At 45.2% G+C, this 26330-nt stretch overlaps 15 protein-coding genes across 15 annotated transcripts; 8 read left to right on the top strand and 7 right to left on the bottom strand.

The window, feature by feature from the left end:
- The first annotated feature begins 206 nt into the window (after positions 1-206).
- Positions 207-641, top strand: V1512DRAFT_277189 (uncharacterized protein). The gene has a single exon (XM_066917899.1). It carries the CDS (start codon positions 220-222, stop codon positions 541-543), a length of 324 nt encoding a protein of 107 aa, XP_066770526.1. The 5' UTR covers positions 207-219; the 3' UTR covers positions 544-641.
- On the bottom strand, positions 524-2378 carry V1512DRAFT_265396 (batten's disease protein Cln3). The gene is made up of 4 exons (XM_066916880.1): positions 1843-2378; positions 1582-1793; positions 1029-1535; positions 524-983 (listed from the first exon to the last, which is right to left on the bottom strand). Exons 1-4 carry the CDS (start codon positions 2124-2126, stop codon positions 616-618), a joined length of 1371 nt encoding a protein of 456 aa, XP_066770525.1. The 5' UTR covers positions 2127-2378; the 3' UTR covers positions 524-615.
- On the bottom strand, positions 2283-6427 carry V1512DRAFT_265394 (uncharacterized protein). The gene is made up of 5 exons (XM_066916879.1): positions 6183-6427; positions 5996-6137; positions 5629-5943; positions 5392-5578; positions 2283-5345 (listed from the first exon to the last, which is right to left on the bottom strand). The coding sequence occupies exons 1-5, from the start codon at positions 6225-6227 to the stop codon at positions 2570-2572; spliced, it is 3465 nt and encodes a 1154-aa protein (XP_066770524.1). The 5' UTR covers positions 6228-6427; the 3' UTR covers positions 2283-2569.
- A 135-nt stretch (positions 6428-6562) lies between these two features.
- On the top strand, positions 6563-7301 carry V1512DRAFT_265393 (HSP20-like chaperone). The gene is made up of 3 exons (XM_066916878.1): positions 6563-6602; positions 6647-6743; positions 6792-7301. The coding sequence occupies exons 1-3, from the start codon at positions 6583-6585 to the stop codon at positions 7272-7274; spliced, it is 600 nt and encodes a 199-aa protein (XP_066770523.1). The 5' UTR covers positions 6563-6582; the 3' UTR covers positions 7275-7301.
- Positions 7217-8526, bottom strand: V1512DRAFT_265388 (signal recognition particle, SRP19 subunit). Its single transcript, XM_066916877.1, has 3 exons — positions 8117-8526; positions 7964-8066; positions 7217-7916 (listed from the first exon to the last, which is right to left on the bottom strand). Exons 1-3 carry the CDS (start codon positions 8477-8479, stop codon positions 7441-7443), a joined length of 942 nt encoding a protein of 313 aa, XP_066770522.1. The 5' UTR covers positions 8480-8526; the 3' UTR covers positions 7217-7440.
- A 160-nt stretch (positions 8527-8686) lies between these two features.
- Positions 8687-9783, bottom strand: V1512DRAFT_248841 (PQ loop repeat-domain-containing protein; the record flags this gene model as incomplete). The annotated part of the gene is made up of 6 exons (XM_066914579.1): positions 8687-8776; positions 8827-9197; positions 9244-9448; positions 9494-9604; positions 9652-9706; positions 9752-9783. The coding sequence occupies 6 exons, from the start codon at positions 9781-9783 to the stop codon at positions 8687-8689; spliced, it is 864 nt and encodes a 287-aa protein (XP_066770521.1).
- A 224-nt stretch (positions 9784-10007) lies between these two features.
- Positions 10008-11839, bottom strand: V1512DRAFT_265382 (histidine phosphatase superfamily). Its single transcript, XM_066916876.1, has 2 exons — positions 10668-11839; positions 10008-10623 (listed from the first exon to the last, which is right to left on the bottom strand). The coding sequence occupies exons 1-2, from the start codon at positions 11531-11533 to the stop codon at positions 10080-10082; spliced, it is 1410 nt and encodes a 469-aa protein (XP_066770520.1). The 5' UTR covers positions 11534-11839; the 3' UTR covers positions 10008-10079.
- A 1642-nt stretch (positions 11840-13481) lies between these two features.
- Positions 13482-14597, bottom strand: V1512DRAFT_254271 (uncharacterized protein; the record flags this gene model as incomplete). The annotated part of the gene is made up of 2 exons (XM_066914773.1): positions 13482-14303; positions 14406-14597. 2 exons carry the CDS (start codon positions 14595-14597, stop codon positions 13482-13484), a joined length of 1014 nt encoding a protein of 337 aa, XP_066770519.1.
- A 1795-nt stretch (positions 14598-16392) lies between these two features.
- On the top strand, positions 16393-17943 carry V1512DRAFT_254270 (ammonium transporter AmtB-like domain-containing protein; the record flags this gene model as incomplete). Its single annotated transcript, XM_066914772.1, has 2 exons — positions 16393-16531; positions 16580-17943. 2 exons carry the CDS (start codon positions 16393-16395, stop codon positions 17941-17943), a joined length of 1503 nt encoding a protein of 500 aa, XP_066770518.1.
- Positions 17944-18294: 351 nt separating this feature from the next.
- V1512DRAFT_210270 (mitochondrial 54S ribosomal protein uL1m) lies at positions 18295-19173 on the top strand (the record flags this gene model as incomplete). Its single annotated transcript, XM_066913499.1, has 1 exon — positions 18295-19173. The coding sequence occupies one exon, from the start codon at positions 18295-18297 to the stop codon at positions 19171-19173; it is 879 nt and encodes a 292-aa protein (XP_066770517.1).
- Positions 19174-19196: 23 nt separating this feature from the next.
- On the bottom strand, positions 19197-20710 carry V1512DRAFT_42353 (SRP54-type protein). Its single transcript, XM_066918375.1, has 2 exons — positions 20548-20710; positions 19197-20501 (listed from the first exon to the last, which is right to left on the bottom strand). Exons 1-2 carry the CDS (start codon positions 20623-20625, stop codon positions 19221-19223), a joined length of 1359 nt encoding a protein of 452 aa, XP_066770516.1. The 5' UTR covers positions 20626-20710; the 3' UTR covers positions 19197-19220.
- V1512DRAFT_265371 (Scramblase-domain-containing protein) lies at positions 20695-22197 on the top strand. Its single transcript, XM_066916875.1, has 8 exons — positions 20695-21148; positions 21193-21216; positions 21261-21315; positions 21363-21454; positions 21496-21632; positions 21677-21682; positions 21726-22025; positions 22072-22197. The coding sequence occupies exons 1-8, from the start codon at positions 20720-20722 to the stop codon at positions 22091-22093; spliced, it is 1065 nt and encodes a 354-aa protein (XP_066770515.1). The 5' UTR covers positions 20695-20719; the 3' UTR covers positions 22094-22197.
- Positions 22198-22291: 94 nt separating this feature from the next.
- On the top strand, positions 22292-23486 carry V1512DRAFT_42388 (uncharacterized protein). The gene is made up of 3 exons (XM_066918377.1): positions 22292-22897; positions 23001-23190; positions 23292-23486. Exons 1-2 carry the CDS (start codon positions 22398-22400, stop codon positions 23182-23184), a joined length of 684 nt encoding a protein of 227 aa, XP_066770514.1. The 5' UTR covers positions 22292-22397; the 3' UTR covers positions 23185-23190; positions 23292-23486.
- V1512DRAFT_42375 (class II histone deacetylase complex subunits 2 and 3-domain-containing protein) lies at positions 23344-25574 on the top strand. The gene is made up of 2 exons (XM_066918376.1): positions 23344-25276; positions 25332-25574. The coding sequence occupies exons 1-2, from the start codon at positions 23687-23689 to the stop codon at positions 25338-25340; spliced, it is 1599 nt and encodes a 532-aa protein (XP_066770513.1). The 5' UTR covers positions 23344-23686; the 3' UTR covers positions 25341-25574.
- Positions 25391-26089, top strand: V1512DRAFT_210044 (uncharacterized protein; the record flags this gene model as incomplete). The annotated part of the gene is made up of 1 exon (XM_066913492.1): positions 25391-26089. A coding segment is annotated over one exon (699 nt), but the record flags the coding sequence as incomplete, so codon positions are not given.
- Positions 26090-26330: the final 241 nt, after the last annotated feature.

The following is a 26330-nucleotide window of genomic DNA, read 5'->3' as shown; positions in this document are numbered from 1 at the left end:
GTTGCTTCGTTATATGTCCTTGTTTTATCGCGTGTTTCCGTGACGAAGACGACGGTTTTGGGGTTTGCGTACGCGAAGTACGTGATGTAGGTGCCATTATGCTCAATGGTGCAAGTTCAAAACCTCGAAGCGTCTCGAGAAAGCAAAAGTTTCGCGCCGCACCATTCGGTACACAAACCTTACTTACATCTATTAATCCTCAGCTCATCTTGAGTTTCGATGTTCACCCATAGTTCACCGCAAATGACCACAGAGTCAGAACCAAAGCCTGTGTTGAAAGCACAATACGCGTATGCGTCGTCCGATGGAAATGTGTTTGCTTTTCAGACGATTGAGATTCCTGTCAGCGGTACTGATCTCGAATCGCTGGCAAGCCAATTACCCCAGTTCCAAAGCGACATCAATGCGTACCTGACAGAGAGGATAGCAAGTTCTACTGAGACTGGTCCTGACGAGGCCGAAGTCGAAAAGTTGGAACGTACGGTTTTGGACGGCGACGAGGAGATTGATGATGACGATGATGAGGAGGACGAGGACAAATGATTATATTATAGGGCAAAAACCAAACGCATAAAAGGATATCGTGTAAATAAATGATGTACAAATTGAAAAAGACTACGTTAACCCGCAATACGGCCGACCAGTCGACTTTTGATACGCACACAAGTACGGCTCGAGGTACAGGCAAATTGTTCCTGCGAGCACGATCCCGCCTGAGTCGGACACTCCAACCGCACCCATTGCGAACTCGCGGTCCTCAAGCGGCACGGTTTCGGATACGAGGAGGAAGGTGTTGACGTATGCTGCGCCTCCAAGCAGACCTTCGTAAAAAATAACGAGCATGATGAAGTACACGTTTGGGAGAATCATGTACATTGACTGCAACACGAGAATAAAGACATTGACGAGCTGTAGTATTGCTGGAATGTATAATCTCCTCACCCGAATGAACGAAGACGAAGAACGCGAAATGAAAACGCCAACTAATTATTTAGCTTCTCCAAAATGGCTTGCAGATTAAAACTTACGTTGATACAGTGTTCCGTACGTGACGTACGCATCCCGGTACTCCGTAAACGGCATCTCTTCAATTGGGAAAAGTAATGTCGGGGTGATTCCTTGATTAATGATGTACTCGCCAATGTAGACCAGCATTAGTGGGACCATGTACGGAACGAACAGTGGGCCAAGTCGGCTGGCGGTCTTGCTCGTGGACTCCATAATCATATCCCAGCTTACATTTTTTGTAAAACTGAGTCGACTGCGAACGGAACCTTGGTCATCCGTAGGCTCTGCTGATGCAGCAGCAACAGCAGGACCAGCGGGACCAGCGGGACTGGCTTCCTCGTCGCGCAGGAGAGAGTAAGCTGAACTACCGGATGCGAAAGTCGAGGACTGTGCTGCCAAAGCCGCGTCTGGCGCAGGCATAAGTCCAAAAAACACAGCAAAGAATGCAAGCGGTAGCAAACTGGACGTGAAGATTGTGCCTTTTACACTAAGTCTCAACCACGTCGTTGCAACTAAATAGAAAAAACCTACACCAGTCAGCCCGTAACGCGCACCGTTATCTATGATACTCACTTCCTACTAACCCAGCACCACCGGTACCAGAACTAAATGCCAACATGCTAAGCGGGGAGTAAAAATGAGTGAGCTGCAAGAACGTGAGTTCTCCCAGACCAGACGACAGAGACGCCAGCACGACGCCAAACAATTTCGAACTGATTGACGCCGCCAACGCAACAAATTGCATCCCAACAAGCGAAAGCCCGACCAACATGAATATCCTGACTCTACACCACTATTAGCCCAATCTCTCTTTCCAGCACAGCAAACACGAACTTGTACGGTATCAGATGAACATAGAACGGCGCAGTCAGTTTAACAAAGAAAGCAGGCATCACATCGGCCAGCAACACCGTAGCTTTGGGCACGTCTGCGCCTACCAGGTCGACCGCAGCCGTAAGGATGATCACGTACAGCACATTGTTTATAAGCCCGTATATCCAAAACGAGGCGAACAGTCGCGACTTTTGTCTGGTCTCTTCATGGCGCACCTGTGTATTCGCGTCCATGTCGTCATTACTGCCCTCATCAATTGGCGCGCTCGCCAAAGGTGCTGCCATTGACTTGGTGCGATGATGTGTCGACTAAAGTAAACCTCCGCGCTGATAGCAAGTACACCATCTGAGCCGCACCTTTACGTAATCACTTCACGAGACTAAACACAGCAAGAAGGTTGGGACATACTCCGATTAAGAAATATTATACTAGTAAAAGAATTAAAATAAAATAAAATAAAATTGCAAGACAAGTATGTAGACAAAAATCTAAACAAACACAAAACGAAAACACAAAACGAAAATACAATCCGGGCTGAGAATATATACTTGTTTTTTGTCTAATTTTTACTTTGCGTGATGGAACCATGCAATCCAAACCGGACCAGTGTAATCATAGTGAAATTCTGCACCGAATGCAAAATGAAATCACCCATGACTATATATGTAATAAAAAAAGAAAACCATTTCTCGCCCCTTAAACACCACACCCCGTTTTTTTTTGTTGCCTAGTTCTTGATGAAAATTGCCCGTTGCTCGTGCCTCATGTTCTTGTACGTCGTCTTGTCGAGATGGTCCATTCCAATCAGATCGTCTTTTTCAGCAATGTCATACACAATTTGCTCGTCTTCCAAATAGAGGGGCTTTGAGTACTGCGACCGCTGGACCAGCGCAAACTTGACCTTCTCGAACAACTTATCCTTGATGCCAGTTCGCTTCTGCAGCCGGACTTTTGTATCCGCAAACTTCTCATTTGGCTTGATGACAAAAAGAAACGGCACCCCGTGACTCCGGATAGGCTCTTTCTGGAAATGGTAGACTTCCATGTACCGCTCTTCGTCGGTCTTGTTCAGGTCGTCCTCGTTAAGTTCCTCTGCGTAAAGCTGGGTCGAGTCAATGATTGACACCACAGTGTAATCTTCCGCATACAGCCGGTGAATCTTGTGCATATGCACACCATAAAATCTCACTCTGGACGCAGCTTCGTCCGACAAATTAGCCTTGCCCTTCAAAACCTCCAGCACGTCTGCCATGGTGCCGTTCTTTGGCACCAGGATGTCATACGTATGCTCCTGCGAAATGCCGTCCGTCAGCCACACCAACCTCAGCGCCTTCTTAGTCTCGAGCTCAGACAGACTCAGATCAAGCATCTCATATAAAATAACGTTTGAATGAATCTGCGAGTAACCGGTGTGAATCAACTGGCTCAACGTCAACGTTGAAGTGGCCTTGACAACAGTCTTGATTGATCCTGAAAGCTGTGTCGTGGTAAACCGGAGATGTGTAGGATCGCATTTTAAATGCGACGCAACCTTTTGACATAGCTGCTGATAAGTATCCTTCAAACTCAGCCACAGCTCAAACTCCTCTTGCTCGCCAGTCTGCAGTCGCGGCTTAAACACAATCAAAGTACGGTTCTGCAAGAAGTCATAGTACGACTTGGCATCATGGCATCCATGGATTTGCAACAGCTCAGACTCAGGCAAATGCTTTTGAAAACATATTATATCGCCTTCTTGAATCTCTACTTGAAAGAATGTTTTGTTAGCTTTAATCGGCACAATCATCGTTGGCTGAATCTCTTCATACAACTCAATCACCGTGCTGGCCGGCCAGTTCATCATCTTGGTAATATGTTGAAATATGTCAGACACTTTGTCGTGCCGACCGACAATGCAACATCCAGCACCAGTCAAGCTCTGGGTAATGGGGTCAAAATGCTTGAGAAAAATCAGCAGTTTGCTGGCATTCTGACCTCCATCTACCTGCCAAGGAATAATCGTGTTGGACTCAGGATCGATCTGGGCTTCCTCCATCCACAATCGCATATCCGGAGCCTTACCAGCATGACGGTCTTTAATCTCTTCCAGCGATCGGGGTACAGTATCAAGCAATGGAATTTCTGGACGCAAGGTTTTGTTTTCACGAGTCACCATAATCCAGAATCGCAGAGTCGTTGGATCGTCTATTTCAAGCTCCTTCGCAACCCGGTCCCGCAGATCCTTGACGGTAGAAGTTTTCAAGACCTTAAGCACAATTGGTCTCGCTTCCGGCAATGTCTCCTCATGCTGCTCTTCGGCAAACGGACCGAGATCGAGACCATGATAATTCGTATACTGCCGGTTGCTCATGATTTTAACGTACATATACAAATGCTGTTCTTCGCGTTCCTTTCTTCTTGCTTCCTCCTCTGCGGCTTCTCTTTCCAGTCGCTCGGGTAAATGTCTAGGCGTGTCTCCCTCTTTCAAAGGCGACAACACTGTACCGGCCCGCGACTTTCTCAAGTACACCAGCATGTAGGCGTTTGAATGACGCTTGATTGAGAACTTGTTATACGATCTCAACGGGAACTGCCCAGGATAGTTACCATTAGGCGGCGCTTGCTGTGGATCTTCACCATAGTTCTCGTCCTGAACTTCTTTTAATGTTGCCCTGGTCACTCTGTCGTCATCAAATTTGTACCAGTCACCATCGACATCAGGCTTCAAGAGAGCATAGTAATGACCGGCGTTAAGATCACCGCTATGGACCAGAACGCCATGAAGAACGTAAACCCAGGGCTCATCTTTCGGAGCATCAGGTGCAAGAAACTCTTGCAAGTCGATCTCGGTGGGAAATTCATGACGGTCATTGATCTTGACCATCATGTCTTTGATAAAATCGTACTCAAAGCGCTTCAATTGTAAATGCAATACTGGTGGAAACGACTGAAAAATTACACCTTTTTCGGCATCCTGAAGTCCATATCCAGTAGCTTGGTACTGATTCTCACCGCTTAACGTTTCAACTTGAATGTAATCCTTGAATGATTCATGCAAGTCTTTCATGCCCTTGACATTGAGCTGAATATCCCAAAAATCTTCACTTCTTGAACTCTCAAAATCGACGTTGATACACTTGACGAAACTTTTCATTTGACCAACAAAGAGTTCGTTCAACGCGCCCTGCACTTTTGTGCCTTTCATTTTACCTTCGAGATTATCCATCAATACACGATTAAGTTCCTGAACATCATGCTGGGTAAATGCATCTGTTGTATCCCAGCCAAATGAACGGGTGAGCTCAAGAGTACCGACCGGAAGTTTCGATGTTTGTAATTGATAAAACACACGCTGCAAAGCAAGCGGAACACTACTGGATGGTTCGTCGTGTTCTGTTGGGATCTGGTATACAGCTTTGCGGAAGTATTTTGTGAAATAAAGAGATTGCAGCAACGAGTTCATGTAACAAGTAGCACCTTGGTTTTTTAATCCAACATAACCCGTCTCTTTCTTTGAGTCATAACTGCAAAGTTAGCAAGCTTCAGCATGAACTAAAATTGCATACGTACTTTGAAAAGTTGTGCCATAGTACTCCAGTCGGATCTTTGACGATCTTGACGTATGCAGTAATATTAACTTTGTCGTCTTCAACAATTGGAATATCTTTATCTTCATGCTTCGTCGTGAGCCTTCTGAGTTCGTAAAATTTTGTAAAACCCCAATCTTTTTCATCTGGTGTGAATCGATGACTTGCGTCTGCGGGGTTAGTCAGCCGTAGCTTGTGACAAATAGAAAACAAAACTCACGATGTTCAGTATAAATTAAAGGATCCCTATAGTTTGAAAGCACAAGCCCAAATTGAGCACACACCGCCCAGTCAGGCGTTTCTCCTTCAGGTACTTTTTCGATTGGACTACACTCGAGATAAAGCGATACACAATCAACCTGATTTCCAGCTGGGAAAAGCAGGATTTTCCATTCAAAGTTTCCGCATTGGAAACTTGGTCCATGCAATCTTTTCTCGAGTTTTCGCCAGCGGTCAATGTGCCATGTACTGTGTCCTTCTTCGGCAGCCTCGAGATCATCGGCCAGCGAACAAACCTTAGCCATCATTGCGGTATCTGACAATGTTAAGTCAATGTATTAAATAAACACGCAATTGGATCAACATACGATCATCAGCAGAAATGACAGCAAGTTCAGTGATTTCAGTTGCTGCTTCAGTTAAAGTAGTTTGTGACATTTCGGTCTGGTCGGGAGCAGGTGAGGGAGTAGATTGAGTCTCTACAGACAAGTTCTCATTGTCCGCATCATCCTAAATTATTAATATCAGGCATCACAAACAATCAACTAAACATACCGCGTAGGAATCGACAATTCCTACCGTGGGTTTGTCTAAATCCATTGGATCCACAAGCGGAGAAGGGCGGCGGGAGAGAAAGGATGAGAAGAAATATGACGGAATCTTGAAAGATTAAGACGAAAAAATAGAGTGAAAGATGCGAGTTGCAAAATCAGACAAAGATCGGCTTAGTATCAATTACCGGTCAGTTCATGAAGAACCTTGTGAATTGAGAGCGAGGTGAGTGAGTGAGAGAAGTGACGATGTTGGAATCTGGTGAAGAACGAAGGTACAACGGATTAGTGTGGGTAGCACAAATCACAATTATGTGATATGATCACGTGATATGAATTAACTAGTACTGTCTTCCTTCTTCCATACGCACATACAAGTACTTCCTTATTGATACGAATAAACTATGGATAAAGAAGCAGTCAGGTATTATTTGTATTAAATTACTATGGACGATTCTAATTGACTAGACACGAATGGTATCAGACCTCTGAATCGGTCACAGTGTCACTTTTTATTAAGAACGCTCCTAAAGATTCGACTACAATTGATATTCAACCTAATAGTGTAATATACATATAGTGAACTACTTGTATACACTTATAACAGTTATAGGTATTAGTATCATACCCATTAGCCACCGGATCAGAATTCAATTTTGAAATTGGACCACTTGCTGGTGAAGTTGATCCAGCACAATGCAAAACTTTGGTGCTGCGTACGAAGATTGAGATCAAACTTGTGAAGAAGGTACCGGGCAAATGGGCAGCACTCGAGAGTTCAGACGCGGAAGTTATTGCGAGTACGACTGACAAACCACCGACGTACCCTACGTCATCGAAATCAGGTGTAAAGAACTGGGACTCAGTTGCGGCCGACCTTGCAAAGTCGGCTTTGGATGGGAGTGAAGATGATGGTGGTGATGCAGCTATGGGGTTCTTCAAAAAACTGTACGCGGATGCAGATCCTGAAACTCAACGAGCAATGATGAAGAGTTATACCGAGAGCAATGGAACGAATCTTAGCACTTCATGGGACACAGTGAGCAAAGGTCGAGTCAAGACCGAGGCTCCAAGTAAGTACGTGTATTTTATTTAAACTTAACACTAACAGTATTAGATGGCATGGAACCCAAAAGCTGGAATAGCTAAAAATGTAGCACAAAATGTGGAGTTGCTAATCTTGCTTGTATTTTGTACACGATGTAATTTGGTATGCCTGATGCATTTAAGGAGTAACTATGACTCTACACCAAACACAATCATCATTTTCTTGCTTTCCGTCCACTGCTCCGACCAGCTCCAGCCCCACCTCTGCCGGCGCCTTGTCCGCCCAACCCACCAAGACCGCCTAGACCTCCAAGTCCACCAAAACCACCCATACCTCCAAGTCCGCCTAATCCTTCGAAGCCGCCCATACCTTCTAAACTCTTCATGGCATTCTGCAGTCCAGCAAGCGACGTGGGCATCTTTCCGTTTGCAAGTCCTTCTAGTCCAGGCATGCCTGGCATACCTGGCATTCCACCACCCATATCCTTGAAAATATTGTCCGACACGCCGCCACCCGTCAAGGCGTTACTGTGCAGTGGAACAACCTTGTTCATCTTCCACCCGCGTGGGACTGCAGGCTTCTCGGGTACTTTATCAGCTGGTAGTCCGGGGACAGGTAGCTTAAGTGCATCTTCTGGTATGGTGGGATGTGACTTGAGATATTCGCCAATCAGTCTGTATAGATGTCGTTCTAACATATCAATATCGTACAAAACACCAGTCATTGTAATTGCTTACTATTCTTAACATTCGGGTTCAGCAATTGATTTGTCTCTGGATCTCGAAGTAAAACTCGAACTCGTCCAGGATTTGCCCAATCTCTTGGATGTATTTTCTGAGGCTACAACAGATCAGTGCCAGCCTCCCACGTATCCCTCATGCAATACGAACCTCAAAAAAAGTCTGCACCCGTAAAGAAGCACAAGCGTCCGCAATTGTCTTTGCAAGCGGGTTCAAGACCGCAAACTCTTTACTCACTCGCCGTCCTTCCTGATGTGACCGTGCCGCGTCAAAGTAAACAGGATACACCATCTGCCAATCCTTAAACATTGACACATCCTGCACGAACTGCTGCTGCCCTTTCGGCGCCTGCATGCTTGACGACGATGGCGAAACTCGTACAGGTGCTGTAGCAGGCACTGGAGTCAGCGCATTCGACGTCCGTGGACCAGATGCTGCAGCAAGAACTTTTCGAGGATCAAAATCCGACGGATCGAACTCCATATCATCAATATCGTCTACTTCTTCTAGCATTGTGGGTGTTGGTATGTCTTTTTTGATTGGGCACAAGTTTTGAAATTCTCACCGCGTCTACTGATAATATAGGGGTTAGGTTTACTTTCTACCATAATATATGAACATGTCTATCTTGTTATAGATCAACAAAAGCAATATGTAAACTCCAATGATTTTCCTTTTTAATCATTCATGATGTATGCGTGTCTTTATCCCAGTCAGAAATCATTGACTTTTCTTCACTTCTTTACCGTCTTTGTCTGTCTTTACACTCTTCACACGGTTCGGATCATAATGCCACAATTGTAGTACGATCTATATCAGTCAGTCAAGTTCTCGCTCGCTGTATCGACCCAATTGCTTACGACGTAGTCTAGCGTTAACGAGCAGAATGTTCCCCATAGCCAGCTTGAGTTGACAAACAGATAATGCCAGCTATTGTCGAGCGCAAGGATTGAAACAATAAATGTGAAGTTCCCGCCGGATGCGAAAAGCACGTAGATCAACGACGCGGAATGACACGACTTTTGCTTGTAGTTCAGCACTATCTGCGGTACACGTGAAATGACGTACACGGACGCGCAAAACCAACCGCAGAGCTGGCCTAGTAGATGCAAAGGAATGTTAGGATTGTAGTACTTCATTGGCGCATTGTACAGATGTCCATTAGTCGCACAGTAAAGTCCAATCAAAGACGACAGAACAATCATAAACACAATTCCAAACTTAAAAAATGCTTTTACATTATTAGCGTATATCAGCATCAAGACCAGAAGACTCACTAGACTTCCAGATTCTGCGAGGAGGCACGACCAGACTCTGAAAGTACTCGACTTCTTCTTTGTCTTCAGTCGTTTCATCATCTTCACCATCGCTAGAGTTAAACGCATACGCTGAAAATAGCTTTCGTAATCGTGTCCGTCTGTAGTACGCAGCCTGGAAGATCATGACCAAGTCAGTGAGCGTGTTGTATACTGCTAAGATTGTCTAACACGGTTAGCATGATTTCGTAGCTTGTTATAAACAAAGTACCATTGTAGGCAGTGTTTCTTGTAAAATACAACCTGTAATATTTGCCATATCTCCAAGAAACCAAAGCCATAGAAACACAACAGACAAGTTATCTGCATTTTGTCTTCGGAACTACAGGATCAGCACCAAATCTACTTCATGACTTTAAATTAACATACGATATCATACAACTGGGGACTAAACACCATTGCCCAGCACGCGATCGAGATCGACCTTAGAAATTAGCTAGTCAATTTGACTATCTTCAATAGTACATACCCAGACAGCACACTCAGTGCCTCTTTACTCATTGATTGATGTATCATGACCATTTTATATTCTTGTATGTTATGTATACCCGATTCTAGTTGCGCATTTTAATTCAGTTTCGTATATTTCTTTACGCAATTGTAAAGACATAAAATTGGACTGAAAACTGAACTTTTGTAGCAAAAACTCGAACCCGAGCCGCGTTCACATGTTTGCCCGACCGAGACCTAATTATGACCAACTACGCATGAACGTCAACGTATCATGTCTAAGCTAGGTTTTATTGTTTTATCCGAGAATTAGTTACAGCGAGCACTTAAAAATCTACTGAGCACGTTTACTGGGTGCAGTACTGATACACCAGCTCACCATTCTCGCCGACTAGCGAGTCGAGGTACGCGATAAAGTCAGAATACGGCACCATGTCGAGCTTTCCCATAGGAGTCGTGGTCTCGAGTGGTTGTCCACCGTACAAGACGCGGACAAAATAGTCGTGTGAAAAATCTTTTCTCCAAAGTTCAAACGTGACCTCAGACCCCATGCCTGGCCATCTAAGGTAGTTGATTTGCAGCGCACCGAGCAAAGGAGCAACTGAGCCGTCGTGACCAACGTTATGAACGTAGATTGCAGACTCGGTTCCGGCAACTTTACCTTTCATGCGTGCCATGAGCTCGGCAATGAAGGCACCGTAGTGCATGGCTGAGTAAAGAGTCGAGTTGGTGGCCTGGCGGAAAATATAGTTGTACTCGTAGTCACCAAGACGGAACACCTGCTCGGCATCGGTCATACTGATACAATCAGTCGAGTTGGAAACGTTGCACGGCAGCGGTTGCTGATGGCACAGTCTAGACGACAAGTTATCAAAGTAGTGATCATACCATCTATTTTGTTAGTTTTCGCTTGCGAATATAGCAAATGCACTTACGAATGCCAGCCGTCGTCAGTAGGATCAACGCCAGAAAGAGCGTCAAGTCTAGCAAAAAGATCAGTGGTCAAGTTCAGATGGTGCTGCCACTCCGGAGTTGACTGATACGCAGCTCTGACGTCGTCTGCGGGTGGGCACGAGTATCCAGGTGCGACCGCATCGTTGGCGCTTGTTTGCTGGTATACACTGAGTTCCAGTAAGTCTGGATACATAGCACGAGCAAGCACACCGGTGACCTGACTTGTGATAATACCCGAAGTCGCGCGGAACCGCATCGTAGTTGGATCGTACTGTTTAGGCAAGAACTTGAGTTTATCACCATAGACCGACCACAGATCTTTTCCATGTTGCGCCGAGTCCGCCAAGCCTGCGTATGATATTTGCGGAAACTGGCATGTTGAGTTGAAGCCCGAATTAACGAACGCCATCGGGTTCGCAGGTTCCTGGTAGTCTTTCCACCAGATCCTAGTAACATCGACGCCGTTCTTCGGCTCAGCGTAATAAAAAACCTCGGTGTCATCACAGTACAGCGCAAGGTCTTCGTATGGAAACGTGTTTGAAGCGTAAGGTGTGCGCTTATGGTGGCGATGAAGCACCTCGACGTATTGAAGCGAATAGCCTTCCGGGGCTTGGTACTCCTGCGCACGCACATGCGGCATGTTGCAGTAGTCGTACGCACCGTACTGATCATTAGGGACGGTAGAAGTGTTGTAGAACCCGCCGTTAGTTCTGGTTGATGGGTCGAGCACGTCCCGAAGATTGCCGATGCTGACGTTAGCCGGTGAGTAGTGCGTGATTGACTCAGTCGAGACTGCCACTGCCGCAGCGGCAGAGGTTGAGAGTGCAATCAAGATGGCAGAAAACATTGTTGATGCTGTAGAGATGCATTCCGGAGAAAGCAGAACAGCAAGGGGGTTTAAATATCAGTAGAACAGAATGATGACAGCAGATAATAATAATAATAACAACGAATAGAACAGAAATGAGATTGCAGCTTAAGAAAACGTGGTCAGGCTCTAACAGAAGAGAGGTCTACACATAAAGTGGGTAGCGTAAGTTGCGAAGGAGGGTCAGTGTGTAAAGGCTACAAAAAGCACGTGGATAAATGGACTGTATATTGATCCCAGCAAGACTCAAAAACTAAATACACAAAAAAGTAGTGACCCATTAAAATAACGCCAAAGATGCACAAGTGATTTATGACTCGACCAAACTCCTATAAAATATACATAATTGTACCTAATTTCTAAACAAAACTGTATGTATAATTCTATGTTTTTGTTGGTTCAGTGCCAGTTGGATGTTGATCATTGCGCTGTCTTATACGGTTAACTGAATAATCTAATTGTCTTTGAGTGTACTGTCTTAAGATTCTATATCAGCGTTAGACCACATGTCTAATCTAGATGGATTTTGACGTACCTTGTGTATTCAATTCTAGCCTGTTCGACAGGGTCAATGCTGTCTGCATAATAACTAGTGATTCTGTCTGATTCTGTAATTTCAACAGGTGACTCTTTTGGTTCATCTAAACTGACTGATTTCATTGTTGAGATGACTGATTCAACGTTTACTGCTGCGCCTGATGACATTGCGGATGACTGACTTGATGGAATGGACAATCTATCAATTGGAGTAGTGCTTGGGGATTCTGACGTTGATTGACTGTTGCCTTTAGAGATGCCCATAAGAAGTGAGAAATCTTTTATAATTTAACTACAGAGAGGATGCCAATCTTGTGGAGGCTGTGGAGGCGGCGAAGGCAAGCATTTTATGGGTCAATATGAGTCTCATGATGTAGTGAATGTCCCGACTCAAACGGACCTACGCGGCTCACTCACACTCGGACCAACGCCCTCATCGTCATTTTTACTTCCACTGGTTAACTTTGGTACTTTTTTTAATATAGTCACTAGCATCTGCAAATCAGCTGTTGAATTAATTTAAAACCAATCTTCGTTCAAAATGAGTAGTTCAACACCGTTTGGGTCCGGTTGTTGTTGGTGCAAAATACGCTTTTTGTGATGTTAAACTGGCTGACGTAGCCAAGACGGTCCTGTCGCATGGAGGTGACGTACCTTACCAAATCTCTTCACGTGCATTGTTGCTGTGTTATTCTTTCGTTCTTGGTCGATACTTTTTCGGTTAAGGCTTTCAATCGAAAGCCGATGATCCGATTTCCGCGCCAACGTCGAATTAACCCAAATCCGTAATATAAACGCCCTGATTTGCATTACTAAAATTAAAGTACCACGTTACAGAACTCTCATCATGATTGCTAGTCGTTAAGATCTGGTAATGATCACCAAACGCTCTAGCGCACCCTCATTAGCCCTGCCATCCATCTTTTGAGTGTTACGGGAAGGATTTCCTTACAACTCGATAGCCTAAGCTTGCCGTACACATATTTGCTTAGCATTCCGATTAGACCCCGTCATTGGAATTCGAGCAATTTTTTCGTTGATGCTATCTTAGAGATAATCAATGAGCTATGATGTCATACATGTAAGAAATGTTTCAGTCTGGGTAACGGTTAATGAAAAAGCTTAATGTGACATCATAATTAAGGGTCTAGTAATTTACAAGGGTCCAGTACTAAATCTGAGCCGCACTCCCTCAAAATCGGATCTGCCGCCCAAAGGAGTGTCCGTATACAACACATCCACTAATAACTTTTTAACATTAATACATTATTCATTATCAAATTAAAAGACACCGTGATCCTAATAAATTTAAAAATACGCCAAATCAGAGCATCGTACACACATACACAGACCCAGCTAAACCGTACACATCACAAGCCATACTCTTTAGTCACACTTTTTGGGAATATTGTAACGGATGTCCACCGCTCGAGTTTGAACCATGACTGATCTGTCCTGATCCGTTTGGCAGTGATGCAGGTGAGCACCCGCGCGAAAGCGATGAAGTGGCCGGACTGCGCGTTCGTCTCACGAATGAGTTTGTCGGCCGCGACTCGTATTTTGCCATTCTCCGTTTCTCCTCTGATTCTAGTCTACCCAGTACGTCTTCCAAATTAGCGATCTGGCATTTTAAAGCTTGTATCTGCTCGTCCAGAAGTGCTAGTTCGACCGTTCTGAGAGCAGACATTGCTCTGACAGAATCACCAGCCGATATTTTCTCGAGCTCAGCTTGAGTTTCTTTCAATTGTAAAACTTCCTGACAGAGTTCTGCAGCACGAGCAGATTCTTTCTGGTACTGCATCCGCATGTCTTCAGCTTCCAAACTCTTCTGATCGACTTGAACAGTCAATGACTCGTTTTCGTGTTCGAGTTTGATTACAAGCTTTCCCAGTTTCTCCGTTTCTGCAGAGATCTCATTGTCTTTGCTGTCATTTTTATCTTTCAGCGTTTGTTCGGCGTCCGAATTCTTCAACGACAGTTTCTCAAGCAGCGCGTTTAATCTGGCTTCTTCCTTTCCTGCCTTGTCTGCCCGCTTCTCAACTTGCTTGGTCTGTGTCTCGAGGAGCGCTTTGCTCTTCAGCAGCATCCTCGTGTCGTCACCCACTAATTCAAATTTTTCAAGAACTTCGCCGTGAGCAAGTTTTAAACCCGACAGTTCCTTTTTTCTGTTTGATATCCGAGAATTCGTGTCTCGCAAGTTCCGACGCAGATCCTGTTTGCAAGCATTAGCCACAAACACCAGAAAATTTAATTTACATCTTCCAGCGACGACGATGTGCAAAAAAAAAGGAAGAAATTAACTTATAATACGTACCTTAATTAAATTGTTCCGGTCAATCAGCAAGTCGACGTTAGTTTCGACGACATTGCTTTGTTTGATGCTGTGGTGATGGGTGCGCTTGTGCATAGCAGACGGCCTCCCGGGGACAATGTCGCCGTCGACACTATTCAAGATCGCTCGAAGGTCCATTACACCCGACGACCGTTTTGTTTGTGATATCTGCATTTCAATATGTGTCCCGATGTTTTCCCGTATCATTTATACGATAGTTAAATAGCGGAGACTAGTCGTGTTGAAAAGTAAAGAAATTTGGGAGAATTCACCGAGGGAGTCGAAGTTGTGATGGGTTTGCGCTCGTGCTCGATTCTGCTCGGCGCCGCTTAGTGGAAGTGTGACCCGATGAAGTCGGGTAAGTATTTCACTGGTGAAGAGTACTAGTACATTTTCTGACCCAGATTTATGCTGTAAATACAGTTCATCTATAGTTTCTGCTTGCTGCGGATAGGCGGACTTGTTCTTTACATTTAAATTGGTTTGGTTGCTTATTATAATCATAGTTTGTGCATTACAGTTATATTAAACTGGATGTTGAGGAATATCGGAATATGTCGGTGCAGAACCGCACCTGGGGAAACGTTGAACCGGTAGAGCTGACTGACTCGGAATGACAAATTTCACTTTTTCGATTAAAATAACGAGTTGAATAAGACAGGTATAAAAGAATTTAAGGCGAAGTCAATTTGGTGCAGCCGCTTTTAGTCAAAGCAAATCTTTACTAATTCAAATGAATAACTTGTTGTGACTACCAGGTATAGTGTGGTCTCCATCACTCAAGCTAAAATACAGTATCTAATAAATCAATCAGAATATTACATCTATTGAATCCGTTACTGTAAACTGTATGTATTTTGTTGTTATAGACATTCGCGCTCTCTTAACGCCCGTTTATCTTCTCTACATCCACTTTAACTGATTTCAGCCGCACGTAAGATCTGCTCTATGAGCCGCACGATCTGCACTATTTAATCCGGGGATTTTATGACTGCAGCAACGAGATACGTAGAGTATTTTGAGTAGTAGTACTTATAATAGCAATTTAATTAATTTGGTACGTTTTCTATATTATTAATTCATAAATTAATCCACATCCTCATAAATAGAGTACAATATTAAAGAATAAAACAACGGAATGACAGCGCAATAAGCATTTTTCAGGGGTCAAGGTAAGGGTTCTAGCTTACGGTTGCGCAACTGCGACGCGACTGTCGCGTTCTGATTGGCTGTAGCTTCAGAGTGACATTCATGCTCACTTATGGGTGTGTTACACAGTGAATGCACATTTTATTAATAAAGAGGACCCTTTCACCATCTTTCCTTTACTTCTCTGTTGTCAAACTACTCATCCGCTCCGCCGCACGATATTGACTTGACTAAGTCGATATCAATGACATTAAGCCCTCGTTTTTTTGTTTGTCCTCGTATTCTTTCGACTTCCATCTCTTCACTAAAAATATGGTGGCGTTCAATTCTACACTGCAGTCTCGCCGATTGGACGAATTTGTTGCCGGACACAGCCACCGATAAAGAGTCATGTCACGTGATACGATATCGGTCAACGAACATATGTGGCGTTTATGATGATTATCTTATCTGCTTTAATCACTGCCCATGTAATGTGATTATTAATTGGTTCATTTTAAGTAAAAATTATTTTTATCCATTCTGTTCATTGTTTCTACTCTGTTTGTTTAGTTCTTACTCTGTTTGCTTTAGTTCTGTGTAGAATTTAATGATTTTTGGTGGCGGCTGTCAAAGTCTTATTTTTGCTCAGCCACAACAAATTTCCGGCTATCGTTGAATTTCGGGGGGGACCTGGTACTAATAACCCTCCGGAGTCGGAAAAAAAGTAGGATGATGGCGGTCTTGGCTAAAATGTGTATATGAAGGTCCTTGCTTATAAAAGGCTGTTCTGCTCGATTCTTCTATATTTCCCTTCAATATTATACTCACTGTCTACGTTATGTCTGAATATCCTTCTGACATCTTTAATGATACCAGCGCCGACTGGACAAGAGCTGGTGGTAACTCCCAGCTCATCGATGTCAACGTCCCGTTTGCGCCTTCTGTTGGTCATCAAGTTTGGATTATGATATCTGCAGGTATTGTTTCTTTTAGCATGTGTGTATTTTGCCGTCCTCACATTTAAGTTCTCATCATGCCAATTATTCCTGGTATTGGTCTCTTCTATGCCGGAGAGTCTCGTAGAAAATCTGCAATGTCTATTTTATGGCAATCCATGGCAATCTTGGGAATCATTCCTTTCCAATGGTTCTTTTGGGGTTACTCTTTGACCTATGCTTCGAATGCGTCTCCTTTCATCGGCACGCTTACGAACTTTGGTCTTAAGAACGTCATCGCTGTTCCTGTTGGCTATCTGCCTGAGATTTTGTACTGTTTCTTCCAATGCATGTTCTGTGTCGAAACTCTCATCATCATGATTGGTGGTGCGTTCGAGCGCTGCAGACTGGTGCCATCTATGCTTTTTGCCTTCTGCTGGGCGACTATCGTGTACTGTCCTATTGCTTGCTGGACGTGGAATTCTAACGGCTGGCTTTACACTCTTGGTGCGCTTGACTTTGCCGGCGGCGGTCCTGTCCACATTTCATCTGGTGTTGGTGCGCTTGCGTTTGCGCTCGTGCTCGGCAAGCGTGTTGAGTCCAAGGGTGACTCCGTCGGTCCTAAAGTTGCTCCGATGATCAAGATGCACAACCCGAACTCTCCAGTCATGATTTACATTGGTACGATTTTCATCTGGATGGGATGGTTTGGCTTCAACGGTGGCTCGACTTTAAACGCGTCTGTCCGGACCAGCTACGTCTTGGTCAACACCAACTTGGCTGCCGCGACTGCGATTATGGGATGGAACATGATGGACTACATCATGTTGAAGGGCAAATTCAGCGTCGCTGGATCATGCCGTGCTGTTATGGTAGGTCTTGTTGCGATTACACCTGCAGCTGGATACGTGCCTGTTTATTTTGCTGCCGTTATTGGCTTCGTTGGCGCGGTCATTGTTCGCGGAATGGACGACTGGGTTAACAGAGTTCTCCGAATCGACGAGGGCTTAATGGTGTTCAAGAATCACGCTATTGGTGGCATTGCCGGTGCGGTCATGACCGGTCTCTTTGCCGCTAACTGGGTCACCGAGCTGGACGGCGTCTCGACCGCTTCTGGCTGGGTTGACGAGAACTACGTTCAGCTTGGATACCAGATTGCTGAGATTTGCGCAATCACAGGATACACTTTTGTCATGTCTGTCATTTTGTTGTATTTGATCAACTACATCCCCGGCCTTCACTTCCGATCTACCGAGCAGGAAGAAGTCGAGGGTCTTGACAAGCACTACCTTCACAACGAAGGTATGGGTGATCATGAACTGTTCGTTATGCTCCAAGAGTCTGGATTTTTCGAGGCGCTTAGACTTCGTAATGAGGAGCTCATGGCGGAATCTGCCTCGTCGAAGACTGGAGGTTCAGATGTCATTCAAGGCATTGCTCCAAAGGCAGAGTAATTTTATTTAATTTTTCAACTTGTCGGTTTGTATAGAAGGGATTTTGGCGCATTCATTATGTCTTTAAAAACACCTAATTTGACTTGTACATATTTTTCCATTTTAATTCTCTGTTTTTATTAATCTATTAATATTATTTGTTTATCTATGAATATATTGAAGTACAATCTGTAGTAAAGTCATGAGTAAGATGCGAATTGGTGTAAGTGGATTGATTGGTTACCCGGCTATCGACTTTTCTGTTAAGCGAAAAGACATCGCAAACATAGTCAATTTTGCGTATTTTCACAGTTGATTCGTCGCTTCTTATAGAAAAATAAAATGTTCCGAAGACAAGTTTCGGCCAAGGTAATGCCGCGGCTATCGCTGGCAGCTTTAGATCTTGTCTCGTCAACTCACCGACCGTTGCTTCCTGTTCTACGGGCAGCCGAGCCACGGTTTAAAGGTGACAAGAGGAAAGGTGGTAGCAGTATAAGCAAGCCAACTGCTGTTGTAGCGGCACAGGCAAGAGCAAAAGTGCAAGAGAAGGACGCACGGAGGAAGGCGTTTGTGCGGTCGCTTGAGAAAGAGCGGATGCTTGCCCGGACGACTAAGAACACGCCTGTGCTGATGGACGTTCAGACCGCGAGCAAGTACTTAAAAGCGGCGGAGGTTGGGCACGCGGACGAGACCAACACGGTGACTATGACGTTGAAGTTAGCTCTGCCGCTGCATTTCCAGCCGTTGCGGGGCTCTGTGCGGTTGCCCAAACAGCCCGTGACCGAGCGGATCGCGGTTTTTACTGAGAGTCCTGAGATTGCTGAGGCCGCGTTGCAGGCCGGGGCAACGTATGCGGGTGGAGAAGAGCTGGTTGCACAGGTGCAGAAAGGTGAGGTCACGTTCGAGAAGGCGTTTGCGACCCCGGGCGCGGGACCCTTACTGCGTCCGGTGCAGCGACTGTTGGGACCTAGGGGATTGATGCCGAACGAGAGACGAGGCACGATGGCTGAGAACGTCATTACGTTGCTAGAGGAGACTCAAGGCGCACTGAATTTCCAGACCAGAGGCAAGCAATTGACCGCCGTCATCGGAAAAGCTTCTTTCACAGACTCCGAGCTCGAGGCTAATGTGGGTGCGTTTATGAGTGCGTATAGAGAAGCGGTCAAGAAATCAAACTACAAGCAGCCTCCTCTGATTAGTGAAATCGTCCTGAGCTCAACGTTCGGGCCTGGAGTCATGATTGTAGCATAGAAAATTGTTGTTTGTGTAAATATTAGAAAAACATTGTACATTTAATTCTATCTTAAACGTTTCATTTTTGGTCGTAAGGCCTTCTTACCTTGAGCACCGCCAACTTGCTTCACCATTTTTGCCATCGTGCGTTGCTGTGACAGCAACTCCTCGACTTCACGCACTGATGTACCACTACCTTTAGCCACTCGCGTGCATCTTGACGGTTCTGACACGAAAATTTTACCATCACTGTCAAGTTCCTTCTCCGTCATCGAGTCCATAATGTACAGCATCCGTTTCATTCTCTTGCCGCTCTCTTCTTCTCCAACCTCGCCCATCAACTGACCCATTCCTGGGATCATGCTTGCCATTTTGGACAAGGGACCCATCTTCATGATATTGCTCAGCTGGTCGCGCAAGTCCCGGACCGTAAAAATACCTTGCTCGATATGCTTCATTGTCTCTTTCTGGTCGAGATTCAGATGTTTTACATGGTCAACAAGACCTTGCATGTCGCCCATTCCAAGCAACTTGGAGATGAATTGAGTTGGCGTGAATGGCTCAATGTCTTGCATATGTTCGCCGGTACCGATAAATGCAATCGGGGTGTGTGTTGCTGCAACAGCGGAAATAGCACCACCACCTTTCGCATGACCATCCATCTTGGTAAGAATAATTGCACCAAAATTGGACGAGTCTTTAAACGCACGACTCTGCGACTCTGCCGCCTGACCGATTGACGCATCCAGAACCATGATCGTCTGATCTGGCTTAACTGCCTCTCCAATTTGAACCATCTCGGCAAACAGTTCGGCTTCTTGTCGATGACGACCAGACGTATCGACGATTATGATATCGAACTTCTCGTTCCGGAATCGCGACACACCTTCGGCAGCGACAACGACAGGATCCGTCTCAGTGTATGAACCATAAAATGGAACTTTGGCTTTGGTCGCGTTCTGTTTAAGCTGGTCAAATGCTCCGGCACGGAAAGTGTCCGCGCACACCAGACCGACCTTGAACCCTCGTCTCTGATACCACAGTGCAAGCTTCGTACACGATGTGGTCTTTCCCGCACCCTGCAGACCGACAAACATAATCACATTGCTTCGACCTTTTCTTGGTTTAAACAGTCCTGCTTCTCCTGCTTCAGGCTGGCAATCGACCAGCGCAACCAGCTCGTCAAATACAGCTTTCTGAACCATTCGTTTCTTGTTCACGCCCGGTGCTGAATCTTTGAAATTTATTTTCTTCTTGATGTTTGCTCTTAGTGTCGAGACTAGTTTAACATTCACGTCGGATTCGAGTAAAGCCATGCAAATCTCCTTCAACATGGAGTCAAGGGCCTATAGCTGTCAGTATCAATTATATGGTTCTAATTGGCGTGTAGACCTTTTCGTCAACTACGTTTGAACGAGTGATATCCGCCATGGCGGTATTAATCCGCCGACCCAAATCTGCTAAAACCATTGTGCTGTTGCTGTTTCTATCAGATGGAAGCGTGTATGATAATTAAACGTCGAGATTTCGATGGTGAAGCGTTGAGCCGGGTAAGTATAATCAAATGTCTCCGATGACTGTTGAAACTGATCCGGCTGAATGCGAGTTGGAACAAGGCATTATTGGGTTATATAATATGATTATCATATTACAAGGTATACCACGGAGCTTGCGAATAGTAATGAGGCCCGGAATCGGCATGATGAGCGAGAGTTTGTACTTTCAAAGGGCCATGGCTGGTCATGCTCGGTCATTTGGAATGTTCAATAAGACGGGCATAGCAAATAGTCGGGTTGTTGAAGGCGTAAGTAAGGGTGAACAAAGGGCAGCATATAGGACAATACAGAAATACGGCAGATCAAGACAGAGTGGGGTTGTTTCTGTTGGTTATGATCCTACAGATGTGATTCGAGATTACGATCCCATTGCGCCTATATTGGAGAATCCCGAACTTGTTATTCAGAGACATGTTGAGTTGATGAATGTGGTTATTGTATGTGACACTTTTTCTTGAGTGGAATAAGGCTGACAGTGCAGGGATTTGAACAAGCGAATAAATATGTATGATTGTGTTGGATAATAAGGACCTTGGTTGATGAGATTAGACATTGATGGCTTCAAATGGACAAGTTCTTGGACGAATGGAAGAGACGGATATTGGTGAGTACTTTGACCGAAGTAACCGGGATTGACAATTGACTGGTAAGGAATCATCAAGACAATAACCAGACAACTATATCGACTTCATCGACCATTCACAGTCGAAGTATACGATGCTAATTACAATCATGTTCTCACGGTATGTATGTATTTATATAAAGATGCATGGCCAATGATTAGTTACGACGTCCGTTTGCGCTGGTGAACTCGAAATTAAAGGTGTATCTGCCAGCAGACTCACATGGGCAAGAGGTATTGATTGGAGAGTCACATCAAAGTTGGCATTTATACAGAAGACGGTACAAATTATTTTTAAAGTAAGTTATAAGGTTCAGTATTGAGGAGATGCTAACAAGGGCAGAGACAGGTATATAGAGTCAGTATATCTGATGTAGGTACTAATAATATAGCGGCACCGAAGACGAATTTACTCAGTTTGCATCAATTGACTCTCCCTTTCTCGCATTCCGTTTCGATCTTCTTAACGAATCCGGTAAACTTATGGGCACGGTTGACCGGAACTGGGTCGGTCTTGGTCGGGAACTGTTTACCGACAGTGGAGTGTACGTCCTCCAGATGGACGGTGCGTCGACCGAGTCTTCTGTTGCGAACGAAAAAGCACACGGCATGACGCTTGATCAACGCGCAATCATGCTTGCGACTGCTATTAGTATTGACTTTGACTACTTTTCTCGACATAGTAATTCTTCGTATGTGTCTTTTATTGTGCAAATTAGAATTTTTACTGATTTTTAGGGGATTGTTGTCCGTGGAGTAGGTCGATATTATATTTGTACATATTTACATATTAATTGATTATTTTTGACCGTATAAGTCACGAGATGACATGGTATTGTAATTTATATTCAATTTAGTCTAATTGTTCTTTTATAGCAAATAAATGTCTTTAATGAACAATAAATACGGCTCATTTACACCGACTAAGCGAGGGTCAAGTTCACGCTATGTAACATCGACCCCTGAATTTTAAAGACACTCGCGAACACGCAAATCCAGTTCCGTTTTCTTTATTGAATTAGACAGCGTCATTTGAATATATTCAGACCGTAAACACTAAAAACATGCAAAATATTCAATTATGGATCCAATCCCAAATGAATTGGGCAAAATCGAATTCTCGTGACGAGAGTGTTCCTGACAGTCAATCTCAACAAACACCCAGTTCAAATCAGTCTGAACAGGTCAAACAAGATGAAGATACTCATGAAGAACAATTAACGCCAATCACAACAAAGCGTCGTGAAAAATTAATGAAGATTCCATCCAAATCTGCCTCAAATATCGTGTCAAATCATGACTCGATAGCTACTTCAAATTCTACGCAAAGCTACTCAAGCGTTCGAGGTAGAAAACGAAGGGTATCATTAAAATCATCAAGCAAAACCACATCAGATCGTCCGACAACAACTTCACAGTCAAACGAGTCCGCAAAAGAAGGCCCATGCTATACAGCTGACTCTGTTCTTGATGAAAACACTCAAGAAGGTACTGTCTTGGTCAATTGGATGCCTGACCAACGGACAGGCGAAGTCCATGAACCATCCTGGGTCAGTTTTAATCTGTTTTCTTTACATTTCTGTTTATTTATGCCAATTTCTATTGAAATGACGTGATGTTCGCGAGTTACCCGGCGAACAGAACCAGGGGCTAACATTTAGGGTTAGGTTCGTCGCCAAGACTGCACTGCTGAGCTGCTCCGAGACTGGGAAGACAGACTCAACACGGTCAACAACTACAACGACTCTCAATCTTCCTATCACGAAGACTCTCAACTCCATTCTTCGGTATTTTTACACGATCAGGATCATACCACCGAGTCAAATTGGCGACTCGGTCAAAAGCAGTTAAAGAAACGTATACGGACTAGTATGAGAACTTTGGTTACAACAGTATCCAGTGCTAATCTTTGTTTTTAGACTCAAACAAGTCCAAAAGTGCAAAACTAATTGAAAAAGAAAAGATCACGATTGCAGCGTCTCAAACTGCAACGCCAGTCAAGAAGAAAAGACGAAAACAAAATTCATTGTCAACTGGAGCCGAGGAAACACAGAAACAAAGCATCAAGGGCTCAAGTACATCTCGGACCAATACTGCCTTGTCACGTAATTTTCATGACCCTAGTGTGGAAGATCTAAATTTTCGCGACAGCTTAGATCAACATTCACACTCACCACTTGACCCCTCGTCATTTCCGAGTCAATTCGATTCAGCCAGATTATTACGTGAAGAAGGCATTGAGAAAGTTAGAGAGTGGTTTGAACGGGATAGATCGGTCGTAATACATTCAACAGATTTCGGCGCTCCTGACATCTTGCGGAAACCAGACGACACACAAACAACAGAATCGCAGATGCAGGAACCACAATCATCACAGATGCAGGAACTACAGCCAGAACCGGCAGAACCGGCAGAACTGGCAGAACTGATAGAACCGGCAGAACCGACAGAACCGACTACGGAAGCGGTATCAACTCCGGCCAGGAACTCAGACACGTCAACAATGCAGACTCCGATACCACATAAAGTCAGCACGCCGTCGTCGGCCTCACACGCCATGGCGGGCGTACTGGCGTCCGGAGTTGCCAGCTTGCCAGACAATGGCACGGCAGACTCGATCTCGCTTGATAAGTACAGACTTGGCGAAGAAGAGTATCCGATACCGATGGGACTGCGAGATCACCAGCGACAGCAATATCAGCAGATTTTAATGATCCACTCGAGCGAGATTTTGCGTTTCTGCGATTTGGACGCGAACGGTACTTTTGTCCGAGAGCGGCTGGCACCAAACATGATGAAAGTCTTGAATCGATCTGTGTTGGCGTCAACGCACCCGTACCTTGTTGTACCGTCGCTTCTGCCACGGAACTTGAACGAGAAGGACGAAGCAAAGTATATTCTGCATACGGGCGAAAAGTTTCAATTTTTGGACGCAATTGCAAAAACTTTCAAAGACACTGGGCTAAAGCTCGGAGTTGTAGCAAGAGAAGGATTGACTATGGATTTGGTTGCAGCAGTTTTGGGTGGTAAACGAGTGAAATATGTTCGACGGGACGGGGTCGAGAAGCCGGTTGGCGATGCGATGGTGGTTGACGACAGTTCTGACTCAGATGCATACACAAAGGCGACTGTTGTCTTGGTCCCGTCCAGTGCGGTCGGCAATAACGCTAGCAAGAAGTTGTTTTTGCTGCCGAGAGTCGATCTAGTGGTAGCGCTTGACGTCAGTTTCGACGCTTCGGAACCACAGGTGCAACAGCTGCGCGGCGTCGGCAGTGATAAGCCGTTGGTGCCTGTTCTACGGTTAGTACCGCTGAACACGGCCGAGCATGCGTTGATTGCTGTTGCGTCTTTTGCGCATAATCCTGAAACCGTGTTAGACACGACCGTGCTGAGCAGCTTGTTTACTTCAATCAGTTTGCTGAGATTAGAAGCAGGCTTTGTACCGGAAACTATATTTAAAGAAGTGGAAGCGCTGCCTGTTAAGTTATCGCTCTGGATCCGAAAGGGGGGTCGGTCGCCGCTACCAATTGAAACCCATTTAGCTGCTCAGGCGAATTTATTACCAGAGGAAGACACGTTGTTTAAGACAAAGACCTACAGTCCGGTTGAGATCAGTGAGGCGATGGCGACGTTGTCAAACGGGAGCATGGTCTCTGAGTTGATTGACGCGATTGACTGTGACACGAACAAACCATTCACTGCAAGTTTGGGTATGGCGCTTGTGAGCATGTTGAAGAACACTAGGGCCGCGAACGCTGGCGTCAAATTTGAGTTGCTGGATAGTATTGCGCCGAGCATGATTGAGAATGGAAATATTTACATGGATGAAGACGAGAGCTCGAGCAGCGATGACAGGCGGGACACGATGGTGCGAGATATTGCGGCTGACGACGAAGAGGAATTGGCGAATATGTCGATTGAAGACAAGGAGTTACTGATTAGAGTGAGTTTTTGCATGTGTTGCTGTGGATGTTGCTGAACGATTTAGGATCTTCAAGACAGTTTAACGTCTGCTCAGGTTAACTTGCATGCGATAGAGACAGAGCTTGCGGATTTCAAAGAGTATCATGGCGTGTTACTAGTGAAGCACGAGAACGTTGACCGGATGGTACAAGACCTTGTGGGTGAGAAGGACGCATTGCAGAAACGGGTGGACGAGGCGGAGAAGCGCTTGAGCAAGAGCGAGGCGGCCAAGGAGCGGGTGAAGGCCGAGGTGTCAAGTATGAAGAGCAAGCTTGCCGATGCCGAGAAGTTGTTGCTCTCTGGTTCGGCCGACGTGGTTGAGGTCCAGAACTTGCGGACCAAGACCGCCGAGCTGGAAGAAGCCAACAAGAAGTTCCAGGACAAGTTACAGACGCGGGACAACGAACTCAAGTACACGCGGACTGAGTACCAACGGGCGTCACAAGCCGCTGTCGAGGCTGTGGCCGAGAAAGCCGAGCTCGAGAAGATTGCAGCCGGACTTCGTGTCAAGTTAGAAAGCCAGCTTGTTCAGTTGAAGCAGATGACGTGGGACAAAGAGCGCGAGGCCAAGGACGCCGAGATCAAGAAGCACAGAGACCGAATTGTGAACTTGGAAGACAGCATCAGGCGGATGCAGTTCGACAAGCAAAACACGCGAGGGCGGTACGGCGTGCGGTCGAGCAGCGTGCCGCGGCGCGGGATTAGTCCTGCGACAAGGGCGCCGTCGCCGGCAGTCGCGACCCCGACGTCGGCGGCTGCAGCGCATCAGTTGCAGAATGTACAAGGAGTTTAGGATTGGAGTCATTTGGAGTTTAGTGCTTGAACATGTAGTACAATCAACTATGTGGACTTCGTAGACATTGTAGACAATGAGACGAGTGGTCAAAGCATTGTATTCTTATGACCCGTAAGATAAGATGATCTGTGTGGAACTAGATCCATGGTTGTGTGCTATTAGATCCGCAGTTCTACACGGCTTAGTCTCGGGCAGCGAATTGACGGCAAGTTTTTGAGACTGTTGAATATCAGGGTTT

Source organism: Lipomyces arxii, assembly GCF_038497795.1.
Source record: "Lipomyces arxii strain Phaff 12-163 unplaced genomic scaffold V1512scaffold_13, whole genome shotgun sequence".
NCBI classification, from domain to species: Eukaryota; Fungi; Ascomycota; class Lipomycetes; order Lipomycetales; family Lipomycetaceae; genus Lipomyces; species Lipomyces arxii.
The sequence above is the reverse complement of the archived record's forward strand: the minus strand, read 5'-3'. Positions and strand labels throughout refer to the sequence as shown.